We start from the raw sequence: 18472 nt of genomic DNA, 5'->3' as shown, positions 1-18472 counted from the left end.
CGCCCGTACCCCAAAAAAAAAAAAAAAAAAAAAAAGTTTCCAAGATTATTATAATGTGCACCAAAGTATGAGAATCACTGCCCTGTCTGGAAGTTTCTCTCTTCTCCTCCTTGAGCTAGTTATTCTGGTAGACAGAGTGGGTGGTGGGGCCCAGTTGAGGGCTGTGGTAATAATAAAAAATTATTTGGTCTTTGTCTCCAGTTCCCGGCACAAAGCTCCCAAATCCTTGGACTCTCTTGAGTGATGAGTGTCTTATGCTAATGAGATAACCCTTAGGGGGGTTAAGTGGGGGGGACCCACACTAGATAGCTTCAGGATGGGAACTGGTCACAAGAAAAACCAACCAAGTGATGAAAGGGCTAGACTTTCAGCCCCAGCCCCTGACCTCCGCAGGGAGGGAGAGAGGTGGAGACTAAGTTCAATCACCAATGGCCAGTAATTTAATTAATCATGCCTAGCTAATAAACCCTTGATTAAAAACCTAAAAAATAAGTTCCATGGGCTTGCAAGTTGGTGAACACATTCATGTGCTGGGAAGATGGCATGACAGGAGAGAGCATGGAAACTCTGTGCCAATCCCCACTCCCCACCCCCATCCCCTATAACTGGCCCTATGCGTGTGTAGGGGAGCAAAATTTGCCACCCCAAAATATCTCTTGACATGCAGATTATTCTGAACTGAAAGCTATCAAGGCCCAAAAGACTTAGGAAGAACTTTTGACCTTCCCCCTAACTGCCTAAAGAATGTAGGTAGAGGCCCTGTTCTAGGGAGGGAACCATCACCATAGATAACTATAGTATGAACTAGGTATGATTGGCAGGGAGGAACCTAGCAAAGTCTGTTTGTTAAAATTCCTCTCTGTGTCCCACTGTCTCTGCATGGCCCAGCAAACATTTGTTTACCAACGAACATTTGCTTTTCCAACTCATGTTAATTGCCTTCCTCCCCTTTAGAGTCCCAAACCACTACCCCCAACATCCTCTTTTGTCTCTAACTGAAGATGGTGTTTAAGGTGAGGGTTCTAGCCATTTTGGTGAGTTACTCAGTTTTCCTTGGTCTCTCCCATGTATACATGTTATTAAATTTTTGTTTGATTTTCTCCTGTTAATCTTTCTCATGTCAATTTAATTCTTAGACCAACCAGAAGAACCTAGAAGGGTAAGGGAAATTTTTTTTCTTCTCTGACACATCTCTTCCATTTGGTTGTTCCTGAGTTATATCCTTTATAAGGAACTGGTAGATGTAAGTAAAGTGTTTTTCCTGAGTTTTATGAGTCATTCTAGAATATTATCAAACCTGAGGGGATGGACACCAAGGGGGGAAAGTGGCAGGGGGGTGGTGGTGGGATGAATTGGGAGATTGGGATTGACATGTATACACTAATATGTATAAGATAGATAACTAATAAGAACCTGCTGTATAAAAAAATAAATAAAATTCAAAAAAAAAAAAAAAACCTGAGGGGAGCTCGTGGGAACTCCCAAATTTGTAGTTAGCCAGGCAGAAAAGTGGGTAGCCTGCGTACCCCATTTGCAGCTGGTCTGAAGTAGGGGCAGTCATGTGGGAGTGAGCCCCTTAACTCATGGGATCTTACCCTAATTCTAGGTAGATAGTGTCAGAATTGAATTGAATTGTTGGGCACTCAATTAGTGTCATAGAATTGGTTGGTATGTGGAAAAACAACACACGTTTCGTATCAGAAGTGGTGTCGGAAAAAAAACACTACACAGGGGCCTGTCACATTCTGTCTCCTCTTGACTTCACCTGGCCCTTGTATAACCACACTTCTTTATAGAATGTGGTTGAGCCCAGAAGAAACAGCCAATTCCGCTGCAATTCTCTGACCTAACTTCAGTGTTGACCTTTTGAAGAGGAATAGAAGTAGGGCTAAAATTTTCCCTGTTCAAGCCTACCCAAAAGGAGGGCAGAATTTGCCTATAAGCTTCTGACTTGCTGACTGTAATCCATAGCACACCCAGAAGACAGTCTCCAACAAACCAGGGAGCAAAAGGCCTGCTTTACAGTAGGGTACGAGCTCATTTACTGGAATCATCTATGGACTAGCTGACCGCCTTGACTCTGGCTGGACCCTGCCTGAGCTGCCCCGTAACCTTTTGAGCCTGGTCATTAGTGTTTGCCAGGCCCCTTCCCTCTAGCTAGAGTCTCTGCCTCTGTTCCTCTTGGCTATTTATCAGTGCCCCAAAGTTGCTGCAATAAACTCACATAGCGATTTCCACTGGAATGTGCCCCAGGAGTCCAGGTAAAGTCTTTTCTGATAAGCCTTCCTATCCTGGCCTCACATCTGATAGGCCTCCTGTGCCCCCAGCGTTTGCTATTAAAATGCTATCCCCTCACTTCCTTGCCTTCTCTGCTCTCTCTCTCTTCCTAGAGAAGCCACATAGTTTCATCAATCAATGCCACGCATCTTGGTATATCTGCTGACGTACCTGAAACCATTCTAAGGGCCTCATTCTTAGTCTTTTTTTTTTTTTTTTTTTTTTTGGCTGGGCCATGGCACTCAAATATATGGTCAAACATTATTGTAGATGTTTCCGTGTTTTTTTTTTTTTTTTTTTTTTTTTTTTTTTTAAATGTGTGATCATTTTTGACAAGGATTTCTTCTGCCAGAACCCTGTTCAGGGCAAAGTTAACCTGGTCAATAATTGTCTTACCCACCTGCAGGGAGAGAGACACAGTCAATTTGGTAAGAGATGCTACAAAATCAAAGGATATGACTGAGGCAATGTGCTGAAGTCCAAGTAGAATGAACTGGCCAAATGCTTCTACTTTGAGCAGAGGCTCAAGTCTTCCATGAAGGAGAAGCTTCCCCAGGACTAGAAGGCCAGAGCCACCACTAACTAGTAGAGAACACCTGCCAGCTGCAAGGTCATCCCAGGGACCTCAGCTGGGTTCTACTTAGGATAGTGCCCCAAGCAACCCCCAGTCAGTTGGCCTTGGGAAATTCCTTACTGTAACTATACTGGGTGAACACTGACTCTTGGAAATCCCTCCCTCCAACTGTGGTTCTGTCTCCTCTTCCATGACAGAAATAGCCCTTGTCCTGGGCTGACTGACTTGGAGTTCTCCACATCTTTTACAGGATCCACTTATGTGAGGGTTGGGGGAAAATCCTGTGTGGCTTGGGCTCTTGAAAATGGTTCCCAAGCAGCACCACCCACCTTCTGGGCATAATAAACTTCTCCAAGTAGAGTTCTTCCAGACCTTGCAACTTTGATCCTTGGAGTCTCTAGCACCATACTCACAAACACACCATCATCTGGAGTAAAATCTCTGTCTTTTTCCAGATCCTTGGAAGTCATATGATTCCTTTGTGTTCTCACTTTGGGCAGTGCCCAGTAGAATATCTGATACCTGTAGTCCCATCCCGAGTGTGTACTCATAGATATCTGGCTGCGACCAGTACCCACCCAAGCCACAGGGTCAGATTCTCATTATGTACAAAGAATGGGAGGAACAAAGTCGTGATTAGCAACCCTCCAAGGTCCCTGGAAAGTATTTATTTAAATACTACCAACTTTTAGTAAAGAATGTGGCAGAGTGCCACTTATTCTCCAATGTCTTCTCCTTTATACTACATTAATAGAATACCTAGAATAAAGAGTATACATTTCCCAACATACCCTGAACTTTGATATGGTTATGTGAATACACTGTGGCCAATGGGAGATGAAGGGAAATATAGAACTTTCAGGATGTGTTCCTAAAGGGAGGGGGGCTGCCCTTTCTCCCACAGTTCCTTTCCCTGTCTCCTCTCCTCCACCCTGTTCCTCTAATTGTGGACATGGTAGCATATCTCCTTGGCCAAGTGGACTTTAGGCCACACCCTACAGATGATGAAGCAACAAGTTAGAGGGCGCCTAGGTCCCAGCTGACCATATTGAGCAGAGCTGCCATCCCAACCTCGGACCACCTGTTGAAACAAGCAGTGGTGAGCCTGAGCATCCCTGAACATCCCTTTTGGGTATGCCAGCAATGCAAGACCTTGACTGCTTTTAGCCAACCATTTCTCAGAGTTGAGTTTGCAATCAACAGGCTCAAGAGATAATGTAACGTCTTCTCCCAGACAAAGAGCAGGCTTGCTTACCAGCCACTGTAAGAGTGGTAGATTTCAGTTGAAATGCAAACCCACTATATGTAGAGTGTCCATCTTGGTCCCTCCATGCTGCCTCCATGGGGTTTTTTTGGCCGCACCACGCAGCATGCGGGATCTTAGTTCCCCGACCAGGGATTGGACCCGTGCCCCCTGCACTGGGAGCATGGAGTCTTAACCACTGGACCGCCAGGGAAGTACCCCTCCGTGGGTTTTGAAAGGCATGAGGAACCAGCACCAACATGATGCCCATGATGCTTGGATGCAGTGAGTAATAAAATTTTTTGTCTCAGACCTAGGAATCTTGTATCTTCAGCCAGCATCCATGAAACAGCAATTTATTAGCTTGCAAGTAAAGTAAAACCCCAGAACTTCACATACCTACCACTGGACTGTTTTTAGGAAAGAAGTCAACTTGTATCTCTTTTAAGCCACTATTATTTTGGATGTCTGTTAGAGACAGCCGAATATAATTCTAACTAATCAAAGAGTAATTTTTTGAAGTTCTGATTTGGCAAAAAAAACTGCTTATTACATCTTGTCAGAAATTTATCATTCAAGCTGAGCCAAATATGATCCATTCAAAAGCAGGAAATTATAAAAGTGTTGGGACCTCTTGAACAAGTGACATAGCATATAGGAATTAAGGAATTAAGATCACACTATGACTGGTTCCCATGGTTAGCAGAAATGGAATGGACTGAATCAAAGCTTACTGAATTAGGCAGGCAAAATCATGAGAGCGAATTCTCCACATTTATTTGAGTAAGATATCTTAAAAAAAAATTTTTTTTTGTCCGCGCAGCGCGGCATCTTAATTCCCCTATCAGGGATTGGGCCTGTGCCTCCTGCAGTGGAAGCGTGGAGTCTTAACCACTGGACCACCAGGGAAGTCCCTTAAAATGTTTTTTGAATGCTATTTTATGCCAAGAATTATATTCACCCATGATTTTTGATATGTTTCCATATTATGAGGGATGGAGTTCAGATAAACTTGGAGAGCAATTCCTTGATCCACCTTGTCTTCAGACAAGGCAAAGATTAATGTGCTTCAGACTAGACTGGATCTAAGCTAACATTCTTTCTAGAATGTTGGTGGCTCTTGTCCTTTGAAAAACCGAAGCGTAATTGAAAATGTTGAGAAAGGTTTGAGCAAGTTTGCGTCAGTACCACATTAGTCAAGAGACCAAGGCAAAAGTAAAACAAGAATAGATGTGAGGATGTGGCAACACCTGCTACTGAAAGCACTGACAAAATGTTGAAAGCTCTTCATGAGACACAGGTATTCTGATGTGTCAAAATATTCTAAATGCTTGAACTCTCTACAAGAATTCCCTGTGTAGTTATTTTATTTTATTTTATTTTATTTTTTTGCGGTATGTGGGCCTCCCACTGTTGTGGCCTCTCCCGTTGTGGAGCACAGGCTCCAGACGCGCAGCCCCAACGGCCATGGCTCACGGGCCCAGCCGCTCCGCGGCACGTGGGATCTTCCCGGACCGGGGCACAAACTCGTGTCCCCTGCCTCGGCAGGCGGACTCTCAACCACTGTGCCACCTGGGAAGCCCTGTAGTTATTTTTTTTAATTAATTTTTATTGGAGTATGGTTGCTTTACAATGTTGTGTTAGCCTCCACTGCACAACAAAATGAATCAGCCAAACACATAACAGATATCCCCTCCCTTTTGGACTTCCCTCCCGTTTAGGTTACCACAGTGCACTAGGTGAGTTCCCTGTGCTATACAGCATGTTCCCATCAGTTGTCCATTTTATACATAGTATCAATAATGTATATGTGTCAATCCCAGTCTCCCAATTCCTCCCACCCCACCCCTTTCCCCCTTGGTATCCATACATTTGTTCTCTATGTCTGCATCTCTATTTCTGCTTTGCAACTAAGATCGTCTATACCATTTTTCTAGATTCCACATATGTGTGTTATTATACAATATTTGCTTTTCTCTTTCCTTACTTCACTCTGTATGACACTCTCCAAGTCCATCCACATCTCTGCAAATGACCCAATTACATTCCTTTTTATGGCTGAGTAATATTCCATTGTATATATGTACCACATCTTTATCCATTCCTCTGTCAGTGGGCATTTAGGTTGCTTCCATGTCCTGGCTATTGTAAATAATGCTGCTATGAACACTGGGGTGCATGTCCTGTTTTTTGAATTATGGTTTTCTCTGGGTATATGCCCAGTAGTGGGATTGCTGGGTCATATGGTAGTTCTATTTTTAGTTTTTTAAGGAACCTCCATACTGTTTTCCATAAGGGCTGTATCAATTTACATTCTTCCCTGTGTAGTTATTTTTTATTTCCAACTTCTAACACTCTAATGACATTACTCATTGCTTTTGCCTGATCAGCATCCATTTTCTCTTTGGGAATAGCATTCAGATTTTTCCTTGGGGAATTAATTACCTTTCCCCTCCCACCCCCGGACTTTCCTAGTCCATATTGTTGGGTCAGCCTGACTCCACCCTACCAAGCAGCAGGTAATTGGTTCAGAAGAGCACATGATCAAGTGAGATTCAGTACTGGGACTTTTATTGATATTATTGGGAATGTGAAGTTTGATTTACTTTAAGATTGCTATCATAGGATAATATAAGTGTGGGGCTGCTAGAAATCATATATAGAAAAAGCAGTCCTGGAAATAGGGCCAACGTAGTGGAAACAGAACCAAGAGGAAGAGAAACACCAAGTCATACTGACATAGTTTTAACCCAGATCCAGCCATGCCTGAACATGCCTGAACATCTCTAGACTTTTCTCTATCTTTAGCCAATAAATTCCCTTTTTTGCCTAAGCCAGGCTTGAGGTGGTTTATACCTTGAGAAATAAAAGAGTTTTGACTCTTGAAGGTACTGCTGTCACAAAAGATACCTAGAAGTGGCTATCTAGTCTGTATAAAAGCAAAGAATGTGCTCAGGCTAGTTGTGGCTCCAGAATTTATATAAATAGGTGCTACAATCAAGCCAGAAGTAATGGATGAGGGACTTGTTCTAAAGCTGCTCTACATAATTTTGCTTAAACATTTATTATTCATATCAAAGAATGAGGAGAAGAACATACCTCACCCTCCAGGCCAGTCTCTTGGCACCACAACTGACTCAAGCTAAGAAAAGATCAATCAATAAGGTTGCCAGAGCTCTATGAAGGTCTAATCCATATCTGCCTCTCAGTGTTTTCCAGAAGCATTTTGATATAATGGAAAGTGCTCTGGGTTCAGATCCTAGCTGCACAACTTACCAAGCTAAATGACCCTGGACTAATGGCTCAAATTTTGGGAGATCTAGTTTGTTTTACAAATTTTTGTATTTGATATAAATGATATATCTGCATCCTTCTGCCAGTGATTTATTTCTCCCTTAACATCATAATTATGAAATTCATGCTTGAGGTCCTGTGGAGCCCTAGTGCATTCATTTTTCTGTTATGTTATATTCCATTACATAGATCTACCACAATATATATATTTTTAATATTTATTTATTTTGGCTGCATCAGGTCTTAGTTGCAGCGTGCGGGCTCTCAGTTGTGGTGCGCGGGCTTCTCTCTAGTGTGGCTCACAGGCTCCAGAGCACGTGGGCTCAGTAGTTGCAGCGAGTGAGGGCTTAGCTGCCCTGGGGCATGTGGGATCTTAGTTCCCTGACCAGGGATCGAACCAGCGTCCCCTGCATTGCAAGACCTATTCTCAACCACTGGACAACCAGGGAAGTCCCCTACCACAATATTTTTACTCACTTTTCAATTGATGGACCTTAGGTTGTTTCCAAATTTTTATTCTTTTATTTTTAACCAAATTTTCATTCTTATGCATACTACTGCCATAAATATTGTTGGTTTTGGGGGTTTTTTTGGCGGTACGCGGGCCTCTCACTGTTGTGGCCTCTCCCGTTGTGGAGCACAGGCTTTGGACACGCAGGCTCAGCAGCCATGGCTCACGGGCCTAGCTGCTCCACGGCATGCGGGATCTTCCCAGACCGGGGCACGAACCCGTGTCCCCTGCATCGGCAGGTGGACTCTCAACCACTGCGCCACCAGGGAACCCCTGCCATAAATATCCTTATGCCTATATGCAAAAGATCTTCTACGGTATATTCCAAGGAATATAATTGCTTGGTTATGGACCATTGCTGAGTTATATGTACTTTGATTTTACTAGATATTGACAAGCTGTCCTCCAGAGTTTTATCACTGGAGACTTTCACCAGCTTTGTAAAAGAGATGCTTCACATCCTTTCTAGCACTCAAACGTTCATTCAACAAATATTTTTTTAGTCATCTACTAATCTGTTCTAGGTACTGGGATGCAGCAGTGAAAGCTCTCTTGGAGCTTCATTTTCTTGGCCGGAGACATAACAAATAAAAAATGAATATATAATAGGTCCAGAGGTGACGAGTGCCTAGTTTCCAGAGTCTTTGGGTGCCAAGGACTTGTTCTTCTCCTTGGGTCCTTCTTTACCTACAGTAAGTGAATACAATGCCCTCTTGAACCCAATGTGACCTAATTCCAGAAACTGATTTTTTTAAACTTGCAATTACCATAAAATTAGAAGATGAATATTTTACATTAGTGTGATGTTTCAGAATTCAGTTAGTGCTTTGGAATCCATGTTCTCAGTTGACCACAATTCTAGGCAGCATATAAGGAAGTGGTTAAATGCTCCTATCTCTGCAGTCAAGCAGCCCGGGATCAAATCTTGGTTTCCTGACTTACTAACCATGTGATCTTGAACAAGTTACTTAATCTAAGTCTCAATTTCTGTATAAGGTAATAGTGTCTGACTCATAGGGGTGCTTATCACAGTGCTCAGTAAACTTTTAGTACTTAATATTTACTAGTGATCAATTAACAGTTGGATGGGTCAATCATGTGATATCATTCCCATTTCATAGATGAGGAAACTGAGGTCCAAAGTGGTTGAACAAATTGCCCAGACAGTAAGTTCTGTTGCCTCATGAACCTGGGTTTTCTGGCACCAGAACCAATTCTCCACTAGAAAATTGTATATATAAATGTATGATGTATTCATTGAATAATTATTTATTGAGCATCTAAAATTGCCTGTCACTGTTCTTGGTGCTAGGGAATTCTAAAATATTCCCAATATGGCTGATCATCTTTGGGCAAGCCTGAAATTATAGCTATCTTGAGGCCAGTCCCAGTACTTTGTTTCATCTAGCACTGACTATGAATTGAATTTTGAAGATTTTACTGAAGTTTTTATGGAGGATAGAGATGAACATTATATCACTTTAGACTGTAAACATCTTGAAGGCAAAGATCATGTTTTACCTACCGGTGTACAACCAGCACTTAGCACAGTGCCTGGCATATACTTATTGACTATTTGATAAATGAACATGTCATACAGCAAAACTTAATCTATCTTCCTCAGCAACTTCTCACCTGTCCCCATAATACCTTCCCCAGCAGCTCCTTCAAAACTGTTGATGAAATGGAGTTGAATTGAACTGTGAAGAATCCTACCTCTCATGAACTTGATTGCATTCTCCCAAGTATGCCTGGCTTCCAGATACAAGTAGTTTTCATCTGAAACCAAATATAGTGTTGTTTGGGTTGTAAAACATATATGTAAAAAAATTGAGTCAGGAAGCCAGTAGTTGAATAAACAATAACAACAAAAAAATGTATTCGTGGAAAGATAAGGGATGATCTAAGACCGTGCATACTGAGCACCTGATAAAGAGAACTGACAGTAAACATTACTGGAGTTCTGAGCAAGGAGAAAGGAAACAGGAGGATGGTAATGTATCAACCTGACTGAAGGGAATCTATTCTAGGTCTCTTTATTGACAAACTGTGAGGTATTGTGAGTTGGTTTTATTATTATAGCTCAGAGAGTTTACTATTATTATATCTCAGAGAGTTTGCTCTGCGTAGCAGTCTGTCAATAGCTTAAGGTTTGGAGACATCTTTATGGGCTTAGGGTCTAATGGGTCCTAGGAACAGCCCACCTGCAGTTTCTATGTAGAAAGAGGAAGTGGGGCCCAGGAAGCAAGGGCCTTGATTCCTCATTCCTGACTCTCCTAGCATTCAGCTTTGGGGACTAACCTCCAGCTGAGAAGAAAAACAGACCTTATTCTTGACCTGTCCACCCTGATACCTCACTCTCTGGTTGAAAGAAAAGGTATCCACTTTAAGTAACTCCCCTTGGACTTAAATGTCACAGTTCCCACTCCCTTTGCCTCATAACCTCACCCTCAGCCCCTATCCCCCAAATAAAAGTAAATACCCCCTAAAATTTGACAATTCATTCTCATCATTCTCAAGATTACTACCTTGCTTTTAACCCAATCCAACATTTGGGATGGAGAATATTTCCTTAGATTTCAGCTTCTCCTCCTCCTCCGTCTTCCTCTCCTTTTATTCTTTTTTTTTTTTTTTTTTGCGGTACGCGGGCCTCTCACTGTTGTGGCCTCTCCCGTTGCGGAGCACAGGCTCCGGACGCGCAGGCTCAGCGGCCATGGCTCACGGGCGCAGCCGCTCCGCGGCATGTGGGATCCTCCCGGACCGGGGCACGAACACGCGTCCCCTGCGTCGGCAGGCGGACTCTCAACCACTGCGCCACCAGGGAAGCCCCTTTTTCTCCTTTTTAAGTGCACAGATATTCCTTTAAATTATCACTGTGAGATTAAGAAAATAAGATATTTTGGTAAAAAAAGATTTGTGCCTGACACCTGACTTAGCACAAAGTAGTCCTACTGGGGACAATATGTTAAACCCTTCAAAGCTAAAGGAAAATGAAACCAAGAAGTGTAGCTCTTAGAGAGACATCATGGTATGTTTCATTTTCCAATAGCCCAAGCTACAAGACATGCACTGGTGACACTTGGCTTTGGCCATCCAGGTGCATTTATTTATTTCTGTGATAACATGAGCTTGGCAGAACATTGAGAACTGGTGGCTGAGAAAAGAAAATTCAGTCTTCCTGCTCACAGAAGAGATTCTAAGACATCCTTGCTAATACAGCATTGCAGAAAGGGCTTGTGTATGAATCAGCATACACATAAATGTTAAGTGGGCTGATGAGGGTGGCAGAGTTTCTGGGAATTTCTGTTGAAGCAGAACCAAGAGTGCCTATCCGTTATTGTATGAGTGCAGCGCAGTCTATAATTTGACTTGTTTGGGTCTTTTTGTTATTATATGTTATGCTTCACTGAAGCTCGCTGCAAGCTCTCTTTTTCCTTTGCTATCAGAATTCCCCTGATTCATGAATGAGAATTGAGGCTTTGTGGCAAGAATGTTAAGTATTCCTTCAAACTACACAGACAGGGCTGAGAGACTGTTATGTTTTATTAGCATCTGATTCCAGGAATGGGATCCCAATTCTCCTAATTTCCTAGTCATAGATGCATTTTGGCGTTCACCACAGTCTAGTTGGATCCCCTCTGAAGTATCTAGGAGCCAAATCAAAAGCAGTGTCAAGCAAAGTTGAGCTGAGTACACAGATGGTCAAGTAAAACATGTCGTCAGGCTTCCAGAATCCTCCCCCTTCCTAGGCCCAGTACTGTCTGGACAGATTTAGCAAAGAAATAACCCAGGCCCCTGTATTTTATCTGACATTCCTATTAAGGCTTTTGGTAGCTCTAATCTTAGTCCTTTGCCATCAGAGGGAAAAAAAATCTGAGATTAGCCATCAAAACCTGGAGCAATATTTCTCAAAGTCTGGTGGCAGATAAACTGCATAAGAATAACCTGAGGAACCTGTGAAAAAAGCAGATTCCTGAGTTTCACCCTAGACTCACAGAATCCGTAATTCCAGGTATGGGCCTGGGGATATGCATTTTAAAAAATCTCCGTAGATAATTCTGAGGCACATCAAAGCATAACTATTATTTATGACCTCTGTGTCTTTTCTCTCTAGCAGTGCATACTTAAAGCCTTTTGTTGTTGTTGTTGTTGGCCACGCCCCACAGCATGCAGGATCTTAGTTCCCTGACCAGGGATCAAACCCATATCCCCTGCATTGGAAGCGCAGAGTCTTAGCCACTGGACTGCCAGGGAAGTCCCACTTAAAGCCTTTTTCTGCTTATGGAAAGCAGATAATAAAAGTACAGTATATGACATTAATAAATATTTATCCTTAATCCCTTCTTAAAGGAACTTTGGATTTCGGGAACAAGAAGGGGTATATACCCAAGGTCCTTTCCCGGTTCCCTGAAGAAAAGAAAGTCAGAGATTGCCCCCATATAAATTAGGCCCTAATCATCTACACGTGACCCTGTCCAGGCTGTTGGCAGTGGCTCCAGCAGAAACATGTTCAGAGTTGTTTGTGGGGGACAAACAGAATGGATCTTCAGTCAGTGTGCAGAGAAACCTGCAATTATTTACCCCTTCTCTAAATTACCTCCATACTTCTTTCCGGTCTGGATCAAAGAGTTAACTTAAAAACCAAAATTTCCCCCCAACATTTCCTTCCCTCACTATTCCTAATTCTGATCTCTTCATTATTCAGCGTTTTATCTGAAAGTTAGCCACCATTAATGAACAGATCATTGCATATTGAGAACCTCGTGTCAGAGAAGGCAGTAGAACCCTGCAGATTCAGGATTTGGGTTTAGAAAGACTACAGGCCCCAACATGCAATTTCACGTCCCAAAGACTACCATTCCCAACATGCAATGCAGTCAGCGTTAGTAAAGGAAAGGAACTAGCTGGAAATTGCCTGGAATTGGCAAACTTTGCCTGCGTGCCACCCTCAGGCAAAGGAATGATTTAGAAAGCTCCCGGAGGATGTTTTTTGCAGGAGCGGTCACTCCCTAAATCCAGGCGAGAAAAGGGAGGAGTCTGAGCTATGTCCCGCCCCTTCTCCAGTAAACTTCTGCCGCTCCAGGTTTGGCGGCGGGAGTTCGAAGGACCCGGAGGAGCTGCACACCCCTGGTTTTCCCCATGGTTTCGGTGACCAGAGCCGTTTTTGGAGACCTGCCCTTGGGGGCAGGGACGGTGGAGAAGTTCCAGCTGCAGTCAGACCAGCTGAGAGTAGACATCATCTCCTGGGGCTGCACCATCACGGCCCTGGAGGTTAAAGACAGGCAGGGCAGAGCCTCAGACTTGGTGCTCGGCTTTGCTGAGTTGGAAGGTGGGTTGAATTCCGCCCCGGGCTGCGGACGGGCCCCAGTTCCACCTGGCACACTGCCCCACACAGCCTGCCCGCGATGCAGGGATGCAGGGGGGGTACGGAGCTTGTGACCATCAGGAGTACTTGGATCCGGCTAACTCACTGTGTTGCCATCCAGTGTTTGGAAGAAGACAAAATGAATAGAAACTGCCGTAGGACTGGGCCTCTGGTTATACATTCAGGCTTTGTCTTAATTAAAAAGTCAGTTGAGGGTAAGATAAAATTCCAGGGCTTCCCTGGTGGCGCAGTGCTTGAGAGTCCGCCTGCCGATGCAGGAGACGCGGGTTCGTGCCCCGTTTCGGGAGGATCCCACATGCCGCGGAGCGGCTGGGCCCGTGAGCCATGGCCACTGAGCCTGCGCGTCCGGAGCCTGTGCTCCGCAAATGGGAGAGGCCACAACAGTGAGAGGCCCGCATAACGCAAGGAAAAAAAAAAAAAAATTCCAGCAACACTGGAGCGATCTTTGAGCTGCCGGATCTTTGTAAGGGCGGGAGAGGAAAGTGCAGGCCAGAGTGGGTGTGGCCCCCTGCTCTTCCTCCTGCCCTTTCTGAAGAAGGAAAATGATCAAAGACGTGCGTCTTCTACTTCCTTTCTCCTTGATCAGATTCTCTTCGAGGTCTGGTTGTTTCAGAAATGCTCCATAATGTAAGCTTAGTGGGTGCAGAAGCTTATCCGCTTTGGTCTGTGATCACCCCCTGGCTGATCAATAATTATGTGCTGAAAGAATGAGGAAGACCAACTTACTGTCGAGAAGTGAGTCTCCTTATAGCTAGGGTGGACTTTGTTCTGTGGGAATCCGTAGACAATTAAGAACATGTATTAATTCCTGCATTCAAACACTGTTGATCCAACTGTCTCATTCAATGAGACAGGTCCCCATCCTCATGCAGCTTGCAGTGTAGATGTGGAGATAGACCTTAGCCAAATATTTGTGTAAATAAATAACTCACAGTGCAGTTTGATGGGGCAAAAGAAAATGTGCATAGTGCTTGCTATCTCTTGGCGCACCCGAGTAGCTAGACAGAAAATGAGGTCGAAATAAAGTTAGCAGAGGGCAACTGCTTGAGAATTAATTCTCTCTGCTCAGTGGTAGGGGCATGGACAAAATCTGTTAAGAGGGGCTTCCCTAGTGGCGCAGTGGTTGAGAGTCCGCCTGCCGATGCAGGGGACACGGGTTCATGCCCCGGTCCGGGAAGATCCCACATGCCGTGGAGCAGCTGGGCCCGTGAGTCATGGCCGCTGAGCCTGCACGTCCGGAGCCTGTGCTCCGCAACCAGAGAGGCCACAACAGTGAGAGGCCCGCGTACCACAAAAAAAAAAAAAAAAAAAAAAATCTGTTAAGAGGAGGCTTGAGATTTTCCTTTAGGTGTCTGTTTTTCTGTTTGGTTCTTTAGATATGTAACATAGCTCATTGTTGGAGGGCAAGAAACCTGAGAGTATTGGTTTTCCCTTAGGAGGATGAAACTGGCTCCTCATTTCCTTAGCAAAATGTATTATAAAAATATTTCTGAGAATCCTATTCCTTGCCCTCTGGTTGGTTGTCTTTAGCTCCTTTGGAGCCTCCACAGCTTGGCTCGGAGAAGGAGGTAGGTAACCTTCAGCAGAATTTCTTTGGTGATTTCAGGGAGTCTATTATAGGAGACTCACTGGTAGGAAGGTGCAGGGGCTGGGGGAAATCAGCTCCACTTACCCTTGCTCTCCACGCCCCCTTCTACTTCTGGGGGTGGTGTTCCCATCTTCTGTCTTCAGAGTCAGAAAGCAAGAGAGTTGACAAGTGACAAAAGAGGATTCTTTAGAATCACTTTTGCTGAGTCACCTCTCTCTGTTAGTAGCATAACCATTTGCTAGGCTGAACCAGAATCACAAAGAGATAACTTGACTGGTGCAAAATTGCCCAGTGGAGTCCAAGGAGAATTGGATAGATGACCTAGAATTTTGGAGCCAGTAAAGCACTGGAGTTGATAAGCAGTGAGCATCTGCTTTAATCACCCCATTTCCATCTCTTCTTTCTCACCATTCAGGAGGTAATACCCTCCCCCTCTCTCCTCCCACTCATACACACACTCACTTCTTACTAATTTTAGTTCTCATATAAGAGTCACATGGACCTTAAAGCACAAGGCATCTTTGTGGAATTCATATGAAACGTGTGCCATGATGATGTGGCACCTGGGAAGCACCAGTTTCTTAGCAGGCATAGAAGTGCCTATTTTGTGAGGGCAATAATACAGTCGTCTCTGTGAGTCTGAATCTTGTGGGAGTCTAGGTGGAAGAAAGTATTATCCCCAAGTGTTCTTAAAAGGGACAAAAAAAATAGACCCCCCCTCAGATTGCAATGATCTAGCTTGTATTGACTATTGTTCCCCATGTTATTAACATCTCTTGAGAAAGTTAAATAGCATTCTCTTATCAGGATGTGTCACAGGCACCACAAAATGCCAGGTCAAATCAAAGCATCTAAAGTATTCTAGGTGCTGGGAATTCCCTGGTGGTCCAGTGGGTAGGACTCCAAGCTTCCACTGCAGGGAGCACAGGTTCCATCCCTGGTCGTGGAACTGAGATCCGGCAGGCCGCGTAGTAGTGTGGCCAAAAAAAAAAAAAAAAAGTAAAGTATTCTAAGTGCTAGATCAAGATAGGCATTTTCAATCCTGTGCTATAATTTAGATAATTTAATTACTTATTTAAAAAGGAAAGCAAGCTATTTTCAAAAGATAAAGAAGCATTTAGAATATCAAGTAAGCCTTTCTGATATGTTTAGCCATCTTCGAGGTTGAACTTCATATATGTCATTACAGGAAGCATAACTGCCTCAATCAGAATAGTGTGAAATGGCGGTCTGCTACTATTTTGATCAATTCTAGTGTATTAAAATCCATGTTAAGAAATTGGCGGGCTTCCCTGGTGGCGCAGTGGTTGAGAGTCCGCCTACAGATGCAGGGGACGCAGGTTCGTGCCCCGGTCCGGGAAGATCCCACATGCCGCGGAGCGGCTGGGCCCGTGAGCCATGGCTGCTGAGCCTGCGCGTCCGGAGCCTGTGCTCCGCAACGGGAGAGGCCACAACAGTGAGAGGCCCGCGTACCACAAAAAAAAAAAAAAAGAAAAAAAAAAAGAAATTGGCGACAGAGGATGTCTTTAAGAAGGGACTCTGGGTAGCTGGGGTACAGAGACAGGAAGGAGGCTAGATTTTCACTGTACAGTCTTTTAGAACGTCTGAGTATGTAAGTATTATATAAACAAACTGAGGCAAATAATTTAAAGCAATAAGATGTGACAGAGTGAGTAAGGGGTTATCTTCACATTACCATGTTCCAAAAATGTTTTGAGCCAAGGTGAAGAGCTAAGCATGGATAATTCCATGAGACATGATCCTTTTGTAATTGCCAGGTTAGATGTGAACTACCTCTAATTTCCCAGATAGATTTTATAAACTGCTTGGCTGATGGCCATGACTGGAGGTCAGAATAGTTCAAATTCTCCCTCGGAAAATGAGATCTTTCTTCTGTAGAATTCTAGAGAGGTAAATCATATAATCTTTTAGTTATAGGCTAGAAAAATCAGTAATGCCTCCTGTGAAGTATTTTTTCTGCCATTTTTTGTATTAAAAATATTTTTTAATGTTTTTCATCTGCAAGTCCCACCTGCAGTCATTATGACTTCTTTCAAAACCCGTGATGAGGATATCTGCTTATAAGCCAGAGGTGTAAATAACCTACCCATGCAATCAATGCTGTTCCTCCCCCTTCATCTTCCGCCCAGTTGCCACCAACACCCAGCTATTACTGCCATGAGAGCCATTATGGAAAGCTTAGAAAAAAATAAACTTAGTGCTCTTAGAAAAGCTGCGTTTATGAGAGGGGGTGGGAGGAAAAGAGACCAGTTCAGAGGTTGCAGTTTAATATTACAGATGCCCAAGAATGTCCTTGTAGGAGCTTTGAGGATTCCTAGTTTAAAATCTCTGCTTTGTCCCTTAAAGCTGTGTGACCTTGGGCAAGTTATTTAACCTCTCTAGATCTGTTTCCTCACTTGAACCAAATGGATTAAAATGCTATTGGCTGTGATCATGTCTGACTATAGTGAACAATTAATCATTTTAATCTCCTCTCCTTCCTTTGCCCCCATATATCTTCCCTCTTACTCCTTGAACTTTTTTATTTCACTTTGTTAACTGTGCACAAAATGGCATGGAGATTCCTCTGGGACAACCAGCAGCCATCTAAAAATATATAAAATATTTGGGATGCTTAAAGTGCTTGTCAATGAAACTAGTGTTTATTTTCCTTAGAAAGCCGAAAGAAAGTCACTCAGGTGTGGAGTTTTTGACTGGGAATCCTGAGTGATTTTATTTGAGATTTGGGGCACTCGTGCTAAAGTTTGGGCTGTCTTAGGTGGGTGTCATAGCTGGGATCCTTGGGATATTTGAGGAGTAGACAGGGCCATACCCCATGGTTAAGCATTTATTAATATATTCTGGCCAGTCCCTTGCCCAGAAAAAGGAACAAACTTTTTGTCTACCCTTTATCCTATATCAGCAACTGACTTGACTGAATCAGCATTCATGTCTTGACCTAGAAACTTTGCCCTTTTTCATGGAAAACAGTATTTTCTGCATTTCAAAAACAAGCTTTTTAGTCCTAATCAGAATTGGGGGACTGTCACATTTTGTAATTCTGACTTGATTTAAAAGCTTAGTAACATGTGAAAATAGTATAAAATCCATGTGTTCTGAAGAGTTTCTCAGAGACAGTTGAGAGCAGTGGTTTCTGCTGTCCTTGTGGTTTAATCCTTAAAAACTCTTCATCTAAACCAAGGGCTTCTTACCTCCATTGGCTTATTAATTGTTGCCAGAAAGTGGTCCCTTCCTAGGGAATTCTTGCAAGCCCATGAGGCAGCAACCTTGCTGTTGAATTCGTCCTTGTCTCTGATGCCAAGCGTGGGGCTGGCAGAGAGTAGGGGCTTGGTGTACGCTTGTTGAATGGATCAATGTAGGAGTCAAAAAGAGATATAGCCAAACAATTTTTGAACAAAAATTCTGCTTTTCTTCACATTTTTGAGCTCCCGATTAGCAAATGAAATTATATGTCATCAGGGAAATGCAAATGAAAACAACATTGAGACCTATTATTATTATTAGTTTGTTTTTTTTTTTGGCCGTGCTGCACGGCTTGTGGGATCTTAGTTCCCTGACCAGGGATGGAACACGCCCTC

At 43.4% G+C, this 18472-nt stretch overlaps 1 protein-coding gene across 1 annotated transcript in view; it reads left to right on the top strand.

Annotated features, from left to right (window-relative positions):
* The first annotated feature begins 12823 nt into the window (after positions 1 to 12823).
* Positions 12824 to 18472, top strand: part of GALM (galactose mutarotase) — a 51550-nt gene continuing 45901 nt past the window's right edge. Inside the window, exon 1 of the mRNA XM_007445776.1 lies at positions 12824 to 13228. Coding sequence (XP_007445838.1) covers positions 13039 to 13228 — 190 coding nt within the window. The 5' untranslated portion in view covers positions 12824 to 13038. The remainder of the gene's footprint in view (positions 13229 to 18472) is intronic.

The sequence above is a fragment of the Lipotes vexillifer genome, unplaced genomic scaffold (assembly GCF_000442215.2).
Source record: "Lipotes vexillifer unplaced genomic scaffold, Lipotes_vexillifer_v1.1 scaffold278, whole genome shotgun sequence".
In the NCBI taxonomy this organism is placed as follows: domain Eukaryota; kingdom Metazoa; phylum Chordata; class Mammalia; order Artiodactyla; family Lipotidae; genus Lipotes; species Lipotes vexillifer.
Note: the sequence above shows the minus strand (reverse complement) of the source record. Positions and strands in the feature narration are given on the sequence as shown.